At 35.2% G+C, this 20,008-nt stretch overlaps 1 protein-coding gene across 1 annotated transcript in view; it reads left to right on the top strand.

Moving 5' to 3' along the window:
* MYOM2 (myomesin 2) overlaps positions 1 to 20,008 on the top strand; it is an 86,346-nt gene that overhangs the window by 43,013 nt on the left and 23,325 nt on the right. Inside the window, exons 15-24 of the mRNA XM_088162299.1 lie at positions 1,207 to 1,334; positions 4,276 to 4,459; positions 7,599 to 7,773; positions 9,071 to 9,192; positions 11,351 to 11,538; positions 13,997 to 14,123; positions 18,302 to 18,480; positions 18,648 to 18,762; positions 19,329 to 19,485; positions 19,578 to 19,684. Of these exons, the coding sequence (XP_088018425.1) occupies positions 1,207 to 1,334; positions 4,276 to 4,459; positions 7,599 to 7,773; positions 9,071 to 9,192; positions 11,351 to 11,538; positions 13,997 to 14,123; positions 18,302 to 18,480; positions 18,648 to 18,762; positions 19,329 to 19,485; positions 19,578 to 19,684 (1,482 nt within the window). The remainder of the gene's footprint in view (positions 1 to 1,206; positions 1,335 to 4,275; positions 4,460 to 7,598; positions 7,774 to 9,070; positions 9,193 to 11,350; positions 11,539 to 13,996; positions 14,124 to 18,301; positions 18,481 to 18,647; positions 18,763 to 19,328; positions 19,486 to 19,577; positions 19,685 to 20,008) is intronic.

Genomic DNA, 20,008 nt, shown 5'->3' with positions numbered 1-20,008 from the left:
AGTTGTAGGAAATCAAATATAGAAAGCATTGATACAAATAAATTTTCATTGGATATATCAGTTTTCTTTAAAAAAGGTTTAGTTTTGGTTTGGTATATATATGATGAAATAATATCAGTGTACATTTTCAGCCTGGTTCATTCTACAGATATGTATAGTCATTTAAAATATCACTGCCATGATTTAGAGACTATTACTGAAATATTTTTTCTTTTTTAAAGACAAGTCTTAATTATTTAGAGGACATATGCTCTTTTCTTAGCCTATGAGGTGGAAAAATTTGCCTTCAAAGAGCAAAGCTTTTTTCTTTTTCTATCACAATCCATAAAGATAAAATTTTTAGGTGTCTGCTGAGTTGCTATTTCTGACGTACTACCAAGTCCAAGCCTCTTCAGGGCTGTGTAGCTGTGCCTGTGTAGAGGTCCATCACAGGTCCATCACACGTCCCTCTCCCATCTCGTGCTGTTTTACCACATTGTAATTCCTTGGATAGCAGAACCACCTTTTTCTCACGTTGTGGTCAGTGAGCAGGACCACGAAAGGCTGAGCTGAATTCTTCCAGCCTGGCCCAGGGTAGGCAGGTTGTGTCTAACACTGCTGGTAACTCTGCAGAGTGAGTGGGGACAGGGATTTGATGAGGCCATAGTATGAGGTGGAGCCATCATAGGGTAGTGACATATTTTTATGTCTCTGACTCACAGATTTTAGAAGTGCTTTAGACTATACAGCTGATAATACCATCATGCTATATGATATATTGCCAATAGGTTCTGCTCCTTTTCCTGCTTTCCTCTTTGTTTTAAAGGTGTTTTTCTGATTGTACTTCTCTTCCAGCTATTTTTTAATTCTAATTTCTCATAACTCTTTAGATTTCTGTCTTTGATCAAAAAATGTTTGCATATAGTGAGAAAACTTTTCACTAGCAGATTGAAGTAATTTTTCTGTGATCACAGAAAAAAGTGTGACAAATGTATAGTTTCAGGGAGTACATTTAACCTTTACTGAAAGAGTAAGTAACTAGCTATTAATACTGAAGTTTTATTTATCAAAATTTAATTGATCAGGTGATCTGATATCACAGCTCCTGACAGCTGAGCATTGCAGTGCAGGGTAGGAAAGTTGAATCAGAAAGATGAGCTGTAGCATGAATGCTGACCCAGGAGTTAATCTGCTGTTTAACACTTGCTACATTTATTAATCTTACAGGAGATGTTCAGATTCCTGGCCCTCCCACCAATGTACATGCTTCAGAAATCAGCAAAACATATGTTGTACTCAGCTGGGATCCACCTGTTCCCCGTGGCAGGGAGCCAGTGACATATTTCATTGAGAAGGTACTACACTGTATAGTGGTGTTCTGTTGAAAGTTGCTTCGTTGCTGTGTGCAATTACACTCAACCCGTTTTCAGAACTGCAGAACGAGCAATAAAACTAACACTCTCTGTGGCCTTGCAGGATTTGGAAGTGGAATATTAGAGAAGCATGGATAATCAAATGTCTTACTGCAAGTTTTAATGAACATTGAAGTTCAAGGTCCAGAGAGAAGGATGCCCCTATGCTATTTGCTTACTGCTGTCTAAATGGGAACAAATTATTATGTAAAGTAGCAGTTAAAAAAATAAAAAGAGAAATGTCTATAGTTTCCACAGTCCTACAGGCATGATTGTAAATTTTCAGTCTTTCTATAATAAAGGGAAATTTCTGTTAGTCCTGTGGTAGAGCAAGGAAAAAACAGTGAATAACCAGTAATTCATAATTTGGTCCTCACTTTTTGCAGGCTTATGGCAGCCTCTACTATACACTGACATTTCTAAATTATCCCCTATAAGGTCAGCAAAGAGGCAGATTCCTGTCTCAGGTTCACTGGTCCCTGGTACTCTTCATGGCTGCCTTCCTCTTCTATTTGAATTGAAAAGGGACTTCAGTATTCACAGTACGAGAGGTTTGTTCTTCATCCACCTAAGTGAATAAAATTTAGATAAATCTATCCCTGAGCCATCTTTCTAAATTATATTGGATTACAGCAACTTGCTGCTAAGTTTTCCCAGTAAATAAAATGGGCCTCATACCTCACCTCTAGAACAGGTCAAGCTATACTTAGTTTTTATGAATTATGCCTCTAGCATAGGCACTCTCTTAACAATCCACAAACACCAAACCTTATTCTTCATAAAACTGCCACATGTTCAATTTACACCATGAATATTGTAACATCCTTTTCTCAGATCCTTACTATGCAATTTTTTTCTTCTCACATCTAAAATTCTGCACATTCCTCTACAGTTCATTTCCCAGCTGTCCTGTTCATATCACTCCTCTTTTTGCAGCCCCCCAGCTTGTCTTTTCCGTCTCAGACACACACAAACCCCTCCACTTCTAAAGAACTCCATAGGCCATTTCTGCATTCTTCATCATCCATTACTTGCTGGATGTTGAACAAATCGATGTAAAGTGAACACCACTCACTGGTTAAATTTTGCAACAAGCATGACCCTGCTCCGCCTTATATATTCAGAAGAAGAAGAATGAAAATTTTCATAGAAATAAGTATCTAGTTTTTCTTTCTATGCAATAAAATATAATGCCTTTCTTGCATTTATTCCCAGTTACATATGTCTTGGCTTGCTTATAAAATTCAAGAATATCAATGTAAGGATTTTGAACTAGCTCTTGTCTTGGAAATACTTTTCTAGTTCCAGAATAACCCAGATAGAAAGCTCAGAGGTAGATTTCCATTGAGTGGACACCTACATCTGGTGTAGCTGAATTTCATTTGAATATATATTATCTGCTTATTTTATACAGATAAGTATATATAGCTCCAGAAACAGTACAGAGCAGTGACTATGATGAAAAAAAAAGGTCTCAATTAAACAGTAGACTTAGTGAAGGAAAGTGAGAATGAGGACTAAAGAGCTATTATTAGAAAAAAGAGGTTCATTGTACTAATGAATACCTGAATATAAAATCTTTTCACGTAAATGATATATATGAAAAGATTAGTCAGTTCATAGGTCAAAGTTTTTTTTTGCTTTGTACTGTCATCTGTTAATTTGCAACAGTTTCTAATTATTTTATTTCAAATAAAGAAGATTCAGTCCTGAAGAATAAAAATATATTTGTAAAGCCTTCAAGAGACACACAATGGAAATGAGTTTTCTATGTTCTCTTGAAATACTTTTTAAACGTATAAATCAGATCAAACTGCAGAACAAAATGTGATGCTGATTCTTTGTGAACAGTAGAAATTATTGTTTTTCGTGGCAGGAAGTAAGATATATGGAATCTTAATATTTATTTCATATTTTGCATCTTTTTATTAGGAAGAAAATTGATGTTATATTTCTTTTTTTTTTGTTGAGAACACTAGGTGGGTTCAGTACCTATGAGAAAGATTTTGATATATGGACTCCAGCTGTTTACATTAGTATTTGTCTATGGTAGGTGTCACTACATACAGGGTAGTTTCCAAACACCCATGAAACACTGTTCCTCCTCTAAGAAATGCAGAGTCTATTAGATTTTGTTTCCAGATTTTTTTGTTCCAAAATTTTATAAACATATAATTTGTATGAACCTATCTATGTGCCAAGGAAGTTTTCTTCAATCTGTTTATAATGCACTTGGGTTTTACCAAAACTTCTGAAAGATTGCATGACTAATATTTGGTTAAACAGTTTATGTGGGAAATCTAATGGGCAGCAGACTTCTCTCAGAGCACTGATTTGCTGGCTCTCCTCCATGTGCAGTTGTGATGATGATAAGCTCAGCTGCTGCACTGAGAATGCTCAAAAGTAATTACTTCATTTGATAAATGCTTTTAGGGGCATGACCTTGCTCAACATAATAAATAAAGATAAAGTTGTAAATAAAGTAACGTTTCCCTCCTTACCTTTCTCTAGAATTTGGATTAGGGCTTGTTTGCTTGACTCGAAACCTTTGGGTGTTCACGTGAGTTTTGCAGGACATGAAAGCAATTCTTTTGGGACCAATCACAGTTGGCAGTCACAGCCCTAAAAGAAATCGGGCTGTATGTACAAGTGTGCATGTATTGAAGTCAAGACAGGCAAGGAGACAGTGAGCTCTTCAGACCTTTTTGAAGAGTAATGGAATGCACGAGCTGTAAAAATTTGCATATGTTTAAGTCAGGCATTTGAGAGTGATCCTTCTCTCATAGCTCCTAAATAAATTCATGACAGGATGCAATACAGCAATATGTTCAGTTTTGACAGTTCACAAAAATGATTCATGGCCTTTTTTTGTTGTTTTTTGTAGTCCATGGTTGGCAGTGGAAGTTGGCAAAGAGTCAATGCACAGGTTGCAGTAAAATCTCCTCGCTATGCAGTGTTTGACCTTGCAGAAGGAAAACCATATGTTTTCCGAGTGTTGTCAGCAAACAAAAATGGCATCAGTGATCCGTCTGAAATCACAGAACCTATTCAACCACAAGATACTATTGGTAAGGTATTAATTGTAAGGCGTTAATATTAAAAGCATTAGATATTTTACAAGTCAGGAATAGACAACTCTCATTAGATTATAATTGCAATAATAGTATTCGACTTTGTGTTCAGTTCTGTGAAGGATTTAAAAAATACCAAGATGTTAAATTTTAGACTTTCCTGAATTTTCTTAGTGATCACAAGCCTCACTACTGAAAACAATAATTAGTGTAAAGTTAAATTATTTTTAGTTATTCACTCTTCAGTGTTCTATTAATGTGACTTGTATTTTCTGGCTCAGGTAATTATATACTACCTAATTCCCTACCATTTCAGCTAGATAAGGTAACCTTTCATTTCTTTCTTAGTATTCTGAGTTGCAAATTATTACTGGTGCACTATTCCTGTGTCATACAGATGAGTAGACTTCAGGGAAAGATGCAACTACATATTCAGTGGTGATTTTCCAAATGAAAATGAAGTGTTTATCTTGGGTTCACATTCAAAAACAGAAATAAAAATTTAGGGAGCGGTTATTCATCTTGTTTTTGAAATATTTGTTTTGTTTTTCAAGTTTTGCAGAAGCCACACATAGCAGCTTGATGTATTGATAACTGTCACCATTAGTGCACATATCTTACTAGTACACTTTCCAGTAATATACAAAATATTTATAGTATCTGATATACCATAGTTAAAAATAAAATCCATACTTTGAGCTTGATCTATAACTACACGATAAAAAGCATCTTTTGCTTTCATATAGGCTTGATGTGATGTCTCATTAATGCATATAAATTATTTAAACCATTCAACATTCCCCAAGGTAGAGAAGAAAAACACTGTATTTATTGTACTTAGTACAGAAAATATGTTATCCCTTAGGGGTTAATGAACACCTTCTGCATAACTCACAGCTTTAAATAAAGCACAAAGCAGAAGAACCTATTTTAATGAGAAATTTCTGGAGTATTTTCAGAGACAGTTTGCCATCTGAGCTAAAATGTACCAGAAACACACAGCTCCTTTTATTTGCCTGCATTTAGTGTCATTTGATATTCTTAAGGCTGACTGAGACACCTTCATGGGGATAGCAATTATTACACAGTGGTTATGGGTACCTTATGAGCAGAAACTAAAGAATGGTTGGGGTATCCTAGGCCACCCTAAATGACACTTAAAATGATGCAACTTAATTGAGTGGTACAAGAGGATTCAGTTTAAGATTAAAATCTAAATGTAGGAGTTTTCATGTAGGTATCTACAGGTGCAGTAGATGCCTCTGCTCTGACTGTGGCAATTGGAGCCTGGAACATAAGTTGGCTGATGTTGTCATAAGTTGCTCCATGTCACCCAGTTGTAGAACGTCTGTTTTGGGGTGAGATAAATAATTTTCAGGACCCTACCAAGCATGATGGAAGGCTCAATTTAACTTACCAAAGAGACATCCTTTTCAAATGCTTCCATTTTGCCATTTCAGAGGATTGTAGGTGTTATCTCCCGAGTCGTATCTGACAACTCCATGAAGAAGTGACAGCTGATCCAAAATGACCCTAAATTCATTTATCTGTGCAACTGAGTTAAGCCATAGCTCTTTGACTATAGTGGCAACTCAAGAATACGTGCTTGTAGACACACATCAAACCTTAAATGTAGGTGCATTTATGAGACTGAACCAATTTGATCTTACAAATTTATTGCATAAAGTATAGTGGCGTGTAAGTATTAATTTTTATTTTAATATTGAAAGACTAAGTGGAAATCATGCTGCCTTTCTTTTGTTTCATGCTGCTTGCAGTTCTTTGCAATATTCATCTGAGGAAACTAAAATACCTTCAAAAGGCGAGTACTGGGTACCTCTCTTAACCTGTCATGTTAGGCTGAGACATTGCTTTAGTTTCTCACATCGTGAAAGCTCAGTTTTTTTATAGTGTACAGACTGTGTGCTGGTTCTTACTAAGAATTTTTTTTTCCATTTGAATCTCAATATTTCTGGTACTATTTATGCACATTCACCTGTTTAGATCAGTGTAAACTGACAAGGAACTTTCTTTGCACATAAAGTAAACCGCATAATATGGTACATTGGGACAACTGTAGTCAACAGATTGAAGAAAGCTTTGCTGTCTTTTTCTTGGTGGTGTTGAGGTTTGTCCTGGAGTATTGTTTCCCAGTTCTGGCTTCCTTAGACAAGTGAGATGGTTGTAAAGTGGAGAGGTCCTCTGTATGGCAACCAAGATGACCAGGGGATTAGAGATTGTGAGCTATGAAGAGAGGTGTTTATTTAGTTTGAAGACTTACAAAGATGATGGTGTCAAACTTCTCAGCATTGCCAAATGACAAGTTCATTCTGGATATACTCTTGCTGAGAAAGGTGCAAGAGTGAATTACTGGAAAAGGTTGTGCAGGTAAGCTGTGAAATCTTCATTATCAGGTCTCAAGACTCGTACAAATCCATGACTGACACATTCATTAGGTTAGTATTGATGATGATCCCACTCCCAGTGATAGGGTGGGTGGGCTAGATAATCCCCAGAGATCCCTTCCAGCCAGTGTCCCTATGCTTCTATGACATTCATCTAGCTACTTTTAGATAAGCTTCTGGCATTCAAATAAATGCTCAAAGTTGTTCTGAAAAGGTCATATTTTTGGAATCAGGGCTGTCATTAGTTAACTGTAAGACAGTATTACTTAATCCTCATGATATCATATCTCTATAGTTTATGTACATTTCTTACTGACAGTAATGCTACAGGGACACAAGCTATACATCAAACTCTTACTTGAGAAAGAAATTTGAGAGTGAATATTTTAATATCTGTATGTTTTTATCTACATTCATATTTGAAAAAATATATTCCTATAATTGACAATCATAAAACCTATATAACATCATATAGGAAAGGAGCACCACAGCTTAGAGCATTCTGAGAAAAAATAGAATAAGAAATATATTTATATATACACATATATATGTATCCAGATTTAGAGTGAAAAAAATATTAAAATACATTTCACATATCAATATTAACATGGTAGGAGTAGACATATCTTCAGTGATTAAATATGATCAAAATATACAGTGTTTCATCTAGTTCAAATTACTTTGATTTTTATGTATTTTCTAATAGTATATGTTTTATCTCTTTTTCTTAGTTTTGCCATCTGCACCTGGTCAAGTTGTGGCCACAAGGAATACAAAAACATCAGTTGTAGTTCAATGGGATAAACCAAAACATGAAGAGGATTTATATGGCTACTACATTGACTATTCTGTGGTGGGATCAAATCGCTGGGAACCCAGTAACCATAAACCTATTAAATATAACAGGTATTGATGATATTTATCTATTTCTGTGAAGTTTGAAAACTGTGGGATATTTTAAAGACATTTCATCTGCTAAGCCACAGGGTTATAGTAGAAAGAGAATGTTGAATGAATGTGAAGAACAGCAGTCTGCAGACTGCAGAGCCAAGATTTCCAAATTGCAGGACAATTCTCCTCAACTTTTTTTTTTTTCTCCAAGAAGAATCATATTCTTTTCTCTTCCATGATTTTGAGTTTTAAAAGCAGATTCTAGAGACATGATTCTGAGTGTTTTGGACATGATTAAGTGCAAAATATGCCCTTTTAAAATATGAATTTTGTTGTGGAGTAAACAGACCTGATGAGGAAGAGTATGAGAAAGGAGAGGGAATTCTAAAACTTTATTATTGTCCATGAATAAAAGAGCAAAAGGTCAGGCCATTTCTGCTATAAATATGATGGTGAAAGTGCTTTGGCAGCTGGCACTATTGTGCAGGAAAGCCAAGTGTCCCATTCCAGAAATATCAGAGCTACCTGAGCTGTTACATCTCTGGATATAGGACACTAGACCCTTACTCCCTCCTGAAGAGATCAAACTTCATTATTGCATGAATAAATTTTTCAAGCAATTTCCTCTGTGAAAATTCACACTTATTTTTATTGGAATCAATCATCAAATGCAAAGTTTAGAGTTGTAGTTCGTATTTTCTATAGCAAGCATGTCATTTTGCTTAGTGTATTATGTCAGTCATTAACTGAGCGACTTTGTATTCTGATGAGTCCTTTTTTCAAGTAGTTGAGAAATATGATTAAAGGAAAAGTAGAGACTAATTCTTGGTCAAAGGGGGTTGAGAAAGCACAAAAATAAGAAAAAACATTTCATTTCTTCATACGTGAACATATCTTACTATAGGATAGCTCTGAGTATTTTATTTAGTACAGTAATTGCCTATAACCTCAGATCAAAACTGAAAACTATTTTTGACAATGACTGTAAAACTACAGCGGAAAATACGGTTCCTTCCCAGAATAGATTAGTATTTAGCAAGCCAAAATTCAGAGGGAATATATTATGTTTTATCTGACTTCATCTGCTAGATCAGTACTAACAATCTGTACTGCGATTTTTGCTACAGTGTCCCATTGAGTTACACTGTACCACATCATGCCATTGTATTGCAATTTCCCTCTTGGAAATATTTTCCTTTGTGAAGCACTCATGAAGTTGAACTTTTTATTTGATACAACAATTTAATGTTACAGCATAGAATGATTCCTGTAAAGTATAAACTAATTTGTGATGCTGTCTTTTTTAACCCAGGTTTGTTGTTCATGGTTTGGAAACTGGAGAGCAATACGTCTTCCGTGTGAAAGCTGCAAATGCTCTGGGATTGAGTGAAAACTCACAGGAGTCAGAGGCTGTAACAGTTCAGGCAGCTCTTAGTAAGTGTGGTTCTGTGTAACTCAGCTTCTTGTTTCCAGAATGAGAGACATATTTTCAGCAATCATCTCTTTTGGTCTGATTTATATAATAGTATACCTTGCAGCCGTCATGTACATCTGTTTAATGATGTCTATTCTCTGGCATGTGGCTATGGTAGAGAAAAGACATTGTTTTATAAAAAAAAAAGTTATTTGTAGTGACTGTTAGAAATATTGGGTAAAATGCACTTTAATGACTAAGTTGCCTTTTGCTCCTAGGCTGTATCAAAGAAATTTAAATATTGATTAAGTTAGACGATTAGTTTCTGAGTGACTTGGAGTGGTACAAAACATTTAAGCATGGAATCTGCTCCATTTAGAAGAGTTTCAATAAGCTTTATCACTGTGTAGCTGAACCAGACAGAAAATCCCCTTTTTTTGCTCCAGGTTGGAGCACAATCTACCTCCCCTGGTGTACTACAAACAAAATTCTGTGTAAGATCAGTCGTGCAACCTTCAGTGGGAATGGTACATGTTGAGGGAAAGGTTGAATTTACAACAAAGAGCACACAGATCTGGGCTATCATGGTTCAATTTGAATTAAGCTCCATAGAGAAAAATTTTAAATAGGACACATTTTCCCCAGTAGAGTGCCCTCTACTCTTGGAGAAAACCAGTAGACACACTTGTGAGAAATAATCCTCTAAAAGATTTAGAATTCAGGGTAGTCAACAGAAAGTAAATTTGTATGTTGCTGACAAAGTTACTCTATTTGACTTTTTTAGGAAGAAGTGTGTCTCACATGGGTAGGTGGTGCATGGACACTTGCACATCTATCACACAATGTTGTAAATGCACTTGCACCTATTTGTCACTGTGTGCTTTGGAGATGAGGGTTGCATGGGGTATCAAACACAGAGCACGTGGATCTTACACACACACTTATGAGATGTGAACGGCTTTTATCATTTTTGTGGCCTTTACAGGAATATAGCAGGACTATTCATAGATGACTCAACATTAGCATGGCCAGAATCTTTCTGTAGCATTATTTTAAGACTATTTACAGGAGTTTGCTATGGTCATTTTTATTTACCAAGAAGTGGCACTAAACACAAAGGCTACATTTTTTGACCTCTGAGTATAGCACCATATATGGGGGAAAAAAAATAAAAAGAATGAAAGGGCAGTTCTGCTGATTGCTATCGGTTTTCATGGTGATCACTAGTACAGCTACAAGATCAGAGACTGCACTGAGGCCTTTGCTAATGTATTCTCTTCTGAATGAGGTAAGTTACATTCTCTCAAGTTATACTGTTAATTCAACTGAAAGTATTAGATCAGATTTAGGGGCAGGTGTTAGCTGTACTGATTGAAGCGCCCCAGTGTCAAGAAGGCAGTATCTTTGGGCAGACTTTGGGCAGACTTTCAAGTATGGATGTTAAATACAAAACTGCTTGCTACAAGGGGTGCTTCCCAGTAGGAGGGGATTAAAAAGCTCAGAAAAAGGGTTTTCTTCAAACCTAGGAAAGTGCCTTGGTGACATTTTTGCTTCCGCTACAGAAGGAATTAAACTCATGCAAGTAACCTCATGAAGGACATTACTTTCCTGCCTCAACATAGGTTAAGCCACTGAAAGTCCAAATATCTTCTATTCTTTCTAGGGCAAAGAGCAGTCACAGTCTGAATAAAATATATATCAGGGTAGAACAGGAAAACTGTGGTGGCCATAGATCAGTCAGTCATATGACTTAATTTCATTCAAGTTTATAATCCACTTTCTTTTTTTAATTGGATGATTTTTACTGTATTCCAGTAGTATTTGAGCAGCTTCTATTTTTCTTACAAGGAAGAGATCTTTGACCCATTTAAATCTTTTAGCATAATTTTTGGTCTGGAGACACTTGCTAACATTACTATTTCCCTGCAAAGATCATCTATTCTTCCTTGCTACCTTCTGAGAGGGAAAAATGTTAGGCAGATGTTTTAAAACCTTCCATGTTTATATATGGTGATAAAATGAATGTTGGTTAGCAACTTTACAACTTCTTTGCTATCATTATGCAGCTGAGAGCAGTATGCTGCAGAAAATAGAAGCAATATAAAAAATGCGAAGCAACTTCTACACTGCAGTGTTTTAGACTCTGTCCTAACTCTCAGGTTGCTTATTTTCTTGTAGCTTGTCCTTCATATCCTCATGGTATCACTCTTCTGAACTGTGATGGACATTCAATGACACTTGGCTGGAAAGCACCAACATACAGTGGAGGTTCACCAATCCTTGGTTATTATATGGATAAACGGGAAGCTAACCATCAAAACTGGCATGAAGTAAATTCTTCCCTTATTACCCAGACGATTTATACGGTTAGTATTTTTTGATCATTATATTTTTGGAGTTAATTTGGATTTTTCCTTCAGATTTTTGTAACAGAGAAATTCTTTAAATACTTAGTTCAATACTTCCATTCAGAATACAACAAGGTTAAACCTGGGCTAAAGAATCAGTGCCATCCCCTACTATGAAATTATAATAGGAATAAGATCATTCAGATAAGAAAATTTTTTAGGGAAAAGTGTGAAGCACATTTTTCAGAAGGAAAAAGATGAGCTATAAAATGTTCCACAAGCTATTTTCATTAATGGTCACTGTATACATCATCACTATAATAACACACAGAGAAAGGATGGAAGCATTTAGCAGGACAGATAACTGCTCTCTGTAGAACTGAGGACTTGAAAATGAAATGAAGATGGGTTGAGAAGAAAACTGTAACTGTCCCTGTTCTTACTCTCAAAATCTGCCTTCAGCTGAAAAAGAATGTATATTAATAAACTCAGCCTTCTGTCTCATCACCTCCTTTACAAAATACCACTTTTGAAATAAATTACTTCTGGTTGCATTTGCAATATATTAAATGTTTCTTAAAATAAGAAAATCTGGATGTGAACTTCCATGAAGAAAAGTTAGGGAGATAGGACATAGCAAGTAATCAATAATGTGATGCTTTTTAAATTAAGTTAAACAAACAGATTTTACTCACTAATACTTACAATTTCATTTCTGCAAGGCAGCAAATTTCCTGTAAACCCTAGGGCAGAAGTAAGTCTTGCAGGTATTTGACACTGAAATAGAAGACAATGATGCAGATGAGCTGAAGAAGAATGTTTCATGCATAGAAGGCAGGCAGCAGTGCTCAGATGCAAGTGTGCTTGTGACTGATTCTATCACTGGCATCTCTGACATAGCAGATGAAGCATAGATGTTGAGAAATAAATAAGGGCAGGTAGGGTAGGCATGAAAGGGCAGTACTAAGCAATTCTTTCAACATATTTTTATTTTTAATGTAAACAAATGAGTAATGTAAATTAGGGGCCACCACTGAGAATTTAACTAGATATTTAAGTGTCAATCCTGCCAGTAATTGTATTTATGCCTAAAGGTGCATCTTCGTACATTACTTTGAATGACTAGATTCTGAAATACTGATGGGAAATAAAACCAAGACAGCTTTTAGTAGCAAAGAATATTTTATGACATACTGCAAGCAGAGAATGCCCGAGATATTCAGTGCAGCACTGGGAAATCACTAAAGGTTTAACCTTCTCTGATTAAATAATTCTATGGGAACTCCACAAATATTCTTTCCCTTAATAACCTGGGATTTTAAAATAATTTTTACAGGCTGATCTGTTATTCTGTCTTGTGGCTTGGGTGAAGCTCCTTGTCTTCAGGAAGTTCTGTCTAAATTATTTTAGTGCCTAACTTTTCTGTGTTACCTTGTTTGCTTTGGTTTTGTATTTGATGCTACCCCCTATGTTTGTTACCATCACATGTTTTTTATTGTTAAAAAATGACACCAAAATCCTTTTTTATCTCACATTTTCAAAGAGAACTATTTATTCATGAAAATCCTAAACTGTTTGGCATCTCCACTAGGAGTACTAGTCTCAGCTGTCTCTCTTGAGACATTTGATTAAATATAATTGTGGGAAAATCATTCAGAGGAATCAGGTGTAGAAGACTTGGTTTTTGTATTTAGGTGCTCTGGAAGAAGAAGGATAGAAGAGAGCTGCTGACATGAGGTGTTCTGGGTGTCAAGACATTCATGCCTTTTAGTCCTCTACTTTGATCTCAAAATCTGAAATGGTGTTGTGGGGACGGGCTCATTAGATAATTCACAGTTCACTTACCAGGGATGTTTGTAGAGGAATATTATGGATTCTGCTCATCCCATTGCCAATGCTTATTTTCTCACTTTGTAATAGTACCAACATAAAGAGAAAGATTTGTACCAGCCATGAAATACTATTGAGAGGGTCTTTCCTGGAGTTATATCAACACATTGTGGAACCAATTGGATTGTTTTTTCTTTTAGTTTCCTATGATTTCCTTTTCTTCATTGGTCAGTCCATTGTAACCTTTTTAACCAATACTCAATTCAAACTCTTACTTAAGTGAATGGCTTATGAACAGCCATTCACAAGCAATGCAAGAAGGTATCTCATTTTAGAACACTCACCCATAAGTATCTGCTGTGGGTCATTCGTTGATTGGGCTCCTTGAACCTTTGCTCTAAGCTCTTACAGCTTTTCATGCCAATATATGAGTGCTGTTATTCATAGGATTATGTGACTGAAACGTGGACATAAAATATAGAACTCTGCAGTGTGTTTGGTTTAAGAGTAAAATCTTCCAATTAGACCCTTCAGCATGGCAGTAAGGCCTGGTACTTAATTAACTAATGTTTATATTCAAGTATTTATTAAATGAATATAAATCGTGGCTTTTGATATATTGAATTGTTTTCTCAAATGAAAAAAGGTAGAGGATTTGATTGAAGATGCCTTCTACGAATTCAAAGTTGCTGCTGCAAATCTGGTTGGAATAGGTCAACCTTCAGATCCCAGTGAGCATTTTAAATGTAAAGCCTGGACTATGCCAGAACCTGGTAAGTCTATTAGTTCTGCATGAATCTCAAAGTCCTTAAAACACAACCACAGAGTTCTGCAGGATGTCTTTTGCTTAATTTCTTCCACAGTAACCATTGAGATTGCCCTTAGTTCTGAGATCTGTTAAAAGTTACCTCCACACCTCCAGTGATGACATTGAGTGTCCTGGGAAATAGATGACCTTTATTTAGCTTGTTAAGTGTCCCTTTCTTTCACTGCTCTCACCAGCTCAAAATAATGTTGAGCCTTTATGTGTTTCTATTACCTCTTCAACCCTACAAGCTCCATCTCACACTCACCACCTGTACAATATCTCTGCACCATAAATGCTGTCTCTATTAAGAATATTCCTGGAGTTTCAGACTCCAAAATGACGTTAGCTCTCAGTCATAAATAACACATAAGTGGGGCCTGTTTCTTGTTGTAGAGACAAGTGGCACAGCTAGTCTATTCTCAAATAGTCTACCCATATATGTGTATTTCCCCTAGATTGTACCCAAGTGTTACCTGAGAGATTATTAACCAGGTGTTAGAACAAACGTGCTAACAAACATACAGCAGGAGTGACTGCTCTAGTACTCAAGCCGTGTTTAGGTTGTCTGTAGTTTGGCAGTGCAGATGTAGCCAAAGAGTATTAATTGCAATTATAAGTACTGGAATTTGCGACCCTCAACAAAGGGAAATTAAACTGTAACCAACCTCATGTGAGCATATAAATTTGCTATGTAATACATAATATATAATATATATGCTATGTATATATGTTATGTTTTTATATAGTATGTTTTATATATTTTAAATGGTGAACATTTAAAGAATTATTTCCCCACAGCAATGCTCAAGGCCTGTAAATAGGCTATGAAAGGGTTTCTGAAGGTCCTCTTTTCATATTTTATAACACTTTAACACTGTTACTCATACTGAGAAACACATTTGCTGAAGCTATTTCTGATGTCTGGACTGATTTGCTTAAACAAGTGTGTCACAAGTACAGGCCACAGTGAAAACACAGGGGCCTATCACTTCAAAATATTTCCACCTTCTTTTCCTGCAAATGTTGTAAAATATTGCTGTGTTGTTATACTGAATTCTAGATATGACACTGATCTTTGGTATGTACCTAAAAATCCATTCTAATACTTGTTTATGTCATCAGAGACTGTCTGACACCTAAAGCATCTGTTCTGAGCATAAATATTCACACTGTTATTTTTTCAGTAAAGAAAAAGCCCCACAAAACTCCTAAATTTAGAACTGTAAAACTATCAAAATTACTAATGAGGTGGCATAACATGGCAGGGAAATTTCTGTTTTCTTTTCTATGCTATAGGTAAAATATATGCTATGGTTCTTACTAGGAACAAGAAAAAATTCGATAAGATCATGGAATTGTTTATGAGGACAGACTCTCAAATGGCATCTAATCCAGCTGCTTGCTCAGTTGCAGGTTACCTATACCTATCTCCTCAACAGAGGCTTGTCTAATCTATCTTTAAAGTCTTCTCCTCATGAAATGTCAAGGTTCCTTGAGAAAGATCCATTCCTAATCTTGCTATGCTTGCAGCTTGAAAGTTTCTCTTACATTCCTGAATCTTTCTTCCTGCAACCTTCCCTATAGATCATGTATTCCTTATTGTTAATGAAAACTGTTTTTGCCCTTCTTCTAACTTTTTCTAGTTGGTTCACTTCTTTCTTGAATGGCAGTGCACAAACTGGAGACACTGCTCCAAATAAATATTTTTCAGTGCTGAGTAGAGTAACTATAACTCTACTTCCTGTGAGTCGTTTGCCTTCTTAAAAATCCCCCTTTTTGCCCTCTGAAACAAAAATTACGTTGTTAAGTTCCAAGTGCATTCCTTTAAATGCCCATATTCTTTGTTGAAAAGCTGTTTGTTTTTATGTTTTCTAGCTAAATTCTTCAGAATTCATAAATCTTACCATATGGATTTACTGACATGACAAACTGTCAATAATGAAATGGTTAATCTCCTGACCTTAATTCACTTTCACTTTTTACATTTTCTTATAATCTGGTAATATTTAGTGTAAATGCATCATCATTTGAACAATTATTTTTCTTATAGAAATTATCTACAATTTATGCTCTCTACAGTGTTTTCAAAACATCATTGAAATTACGTAGTGTGTAAAGAAGTAAAAATTATCCTTCATTTTAAATGACAAATAAAGAAATGAAATAAAATGTGTTTTCAGAAATGGAAATGGAGAGAGTGAAATTTCCATAATGAACAATCTGACCTTTTTAGTGTTTGGCTGATTACATTGTTCTCATTATGATATGAGTTGAACAGACAGTATTGCTTTCCTCCTGCTTAAAAAAACCCCTACAAGCAAAGAACATTGCCCACCCCACAAAAACCCTCAAAACTCCGAACCGTTAAATATTTCACAAGCCTTTATTAAAAATACGTTTTTGAACAAAATGTATTAGCTTAGCAATAATGAAAATAAATTGTTGAGATTTAAGATTGGGAAAAAGAGCCTGACCCTCTTCTCTGACTGACTAAAGATTTTAAAGAACTAATGTAATGTGACTGCAATATACTCCCAGTGTCAACAAAATAGTCTTTCACCTTTTGATACAGAAGGAAGATTTCCTTAGAAAGGCCAAAAACCTTTTGCAGGAATTCCAGCATAAGTGATGGATTCTTTGCCCAGAGTTCATAATTATTTCATTCTCCCACAGAACTTTAGTCTTAAGTGTCTCTGTGAGTTTCTGTGAGTTAGCAATGATAGTTAATGGATTATCTTACATTGCTTTAAATAAAAAGAAATGTCTGTCTATTCTCAGACTCCTCAGAACAGAACATGCTTCATTACTTTTCCTTCTACTGTCTAGATTTCTATTGGGTCCATTTGACAGTGGATTTTTAATTAACTGTGGATATATAGACATTCAGATTGGGATTTTTAAAGAGCCCTGAGGGAGGGCTTTAGGATCCTTGAAAATGGAAGTCTTTCCATGAGAAATCTAATATTTATCCTTATAAAGGCTGCAACAGGTATATAATATGCTTCATTTCTGAAATGTGTTTATCTACTTTGGAGAAAAACTTTTCCAGTCTCTTTCTTTCGCCGAGTATATTTGCTTAATATCATCCTTTACAAATTTTATGTTCATTCAACATTGGTTAACATCATGTAGGCTGGAATAGCAATCAGATTTATTTGTAAGGCTTTTCACTCGATTTTTAATTGTTATTTTAAGTGATAAGATGTGTTGTAGGGAAAATTAATGTCTTGAAAAACTGAGGAAGTCCCTAAGTGCCAAGTTAATCTTAACGTCTTCATCTTTCCTTGCTCTACGTCTAAAGCACAAGGAGCAAGCTACATAATTTGACTGAATATAGATATTCTGTCATGACTGTTTGACTATGGTAGGAAACTTATATGACTATGCCTTTGCATTTATATTTATTTATTAGTGTAAATAATTATCAAGAGTATAGTAAAAAATAATTTCTATAAGTTAGACTGAATGGCACTTCAACAGTTAGGTGAAGAAGAAGGAAAGTATAGTAGGAGGAACATAAACTCTCATTTATTTGTAGAATATCAGGGTATTTTTGGTTTAAATTTTTCTTCTAACAGATGTCATTCATCCTGAGAAGTTCCTATTGGCTGCAGCTATCCAGCTCATAATAAAAATTCTTCTGTCAGGGAACAAGAAGCCTGATCCAAAGTTCCAGGTGCCACTGAATTTTGGATTACTTTGAAAGATCATGGTCAATGTATACTAATGAAAAGATAAAAAATCCTGATGTTAAATTATTAACCTGAATCAGGCTCAGTGAAGCAACTTTGATGTGAGGCTGGTGAGTTAAATAATAGACAAGAAGCCTCTTCTGCTTGTTGGAAAATCTTAAACTGCATGGATTTTCCACATGATTAACTTCACCTTAAAATAGAGTTACTGAGATCTAGCTAAGAAACTATGCTTCAGAATACTAATGTCACTCACTGTATAAGGGAGGTATTGCTGTATACAGCCATGAGGGGAAAATTACCTAAACATCACATATACCAGGTGTATTGTAAAGGATGAGATTTTTGAAAGCAAATATAGTCAATTATAGTGATACATTTTAGCCTCTACAGAGACAGCTTGGAAATTTAATTGTATTGAAATAAATTTCCAATATTTGAAATATTTTAGGTCCTGCCTATGATCTCATGATATGTGAAATTAGAAATACTTCACTAGTTCTTCTGTGGAAAGCTCCTGTGTATGAAGGCAAAAGCCCTATTACTGGGTATTTAGTGGACTATAAAGAAGTAGATTCAGAAGACTGGATCACTGCTAATGAAAAACCTACTCCAAAGCGCTATTTTAAGGTAACACTTTCATTAATTAACACTAATATAAAACTGAGTACTGGAAGTTCTGATTGAGTATAACAAAAGATATGTATTCGAACTTCAGCTTCTGCTAATATCTTCATATGGTAAACAAAATAATTTAGATTGTTTTTAAATTGGCTTTGCCCTTTATCTTGTTTAAGGTCACTGATTTACATGAGGGTCATACCTATGTTTTCAAAGTTCGTGCAGTGAATGATGCTGGGATAGGCAAGTCATCTGAGATATCTGAACCAGTGCTTGTTGAGGAACGGCCAGGTAACATGATCTGCTTAATCTCCTCTGTTTCTAAAATACGAAAATACTTGGAATTGAGTTTAGTCAATCTAATTTGATATTATATCACATATAAGTATTTAAAGAATTAAGAAGCTCTTAGCCTTAAAACTTAAAGAAAAAGTCATGTGGATACAGAGACACTGATCAGAATTTTTTCTTTTACTTACTGCAGGAGTTATTTGATAATCAGTTATTCTGGTTTTTATTCTAACCGAGGTGCTACTTGGTATGACAACACATTTATTAAAGATCCAGGAATTACAATAAAATTGATTTGTTTAAACATTCATGTCTTCTCATATTAAGTTTTATCTTATTCATTTATTTCTCAATAAGCATTTATTAGTACTATCATTCCTTTCTTGCATGAAGAGTAAGAAACTAGCACGTGATGCTGAGTCAGCACATGACATAAACCTGCTTTAAGACCTGCTAATAAAATCAGTATCTTTTAGGACAAAATAGATATGGGCTTTAGTAATTTATGATTTGCACCTTGACAGAAAAATGCAGTCTTGACATTTGAGTTGATGCTTATTTTGCAGGAACGAAAGAAATCTATTCAGGTGTGGATGATGAGGGTAATATTTACCTGGCTTTTGAGTGCAAAGAAGCAACAGATGCATCTCATTTTGCATGGGGTAAATCTTATGAGGAGATTGATGATTCTCATAAGTTTAAGATTGAAACAGAAGGAAATCAGTAAGTCATGGCAATCTATCAAAGGAAATCAGTAAGTTGTGTTAAAAATTTGATAACCAGCTAATTATATTCTTCTTCATTGGTGGTTTCAGTTCTAAGCTGTACTTCAAAAATCCTGATAAATCAGACTTGGGAACTTACTCTATCTCAGTTAGTGACACAGATGGGGTTTCCTCCAGCTTCGTTATGGATGATGAAGGTAAGGTCCTTACAATTTTAAATCTTTCTTCACTGTATCACTTCAATTGCACTAAAAATTGCCCAATGAAAAAAGAATAGAACCCTACAACTCTCACATTATTTCCTATGCATTAAAGAAAAACAAAAAAACATACAACAGGCTTTGTGCGGTTACTTATTTTTCTGATTATCATAATAATGAAAGCTGGGACAACTTCGGGCAACATTTTCTAGATAAAGATAACAAATATGGCAAATCAGAATTGCTTTCCTTATGCTGGGATAATAATGATGTTTGTAAATATCCCTTACACTTTCAATTGTGCTTGAGGCTCTAGATGAA

The sequence above is a fragment of the Sturnus vulgaris genome, chromosome 3 (assembly GCF_052056855.1).
Source record: "Sturnus vulgaris isolate bStuVul1 chromosome 3, bStuVul1.hap1, whole genome shotgun sequence".
NCBI lineage: Eukaryota > Metazoa > Chordata > Aves > Passeriformes > Sturnidae > Sturnus > Sturnus vulgaris.
Note: the sequence above shows the minus strand (reverse complement) of the source record. Positions and strands in the feature narration are given on the sequence as shown.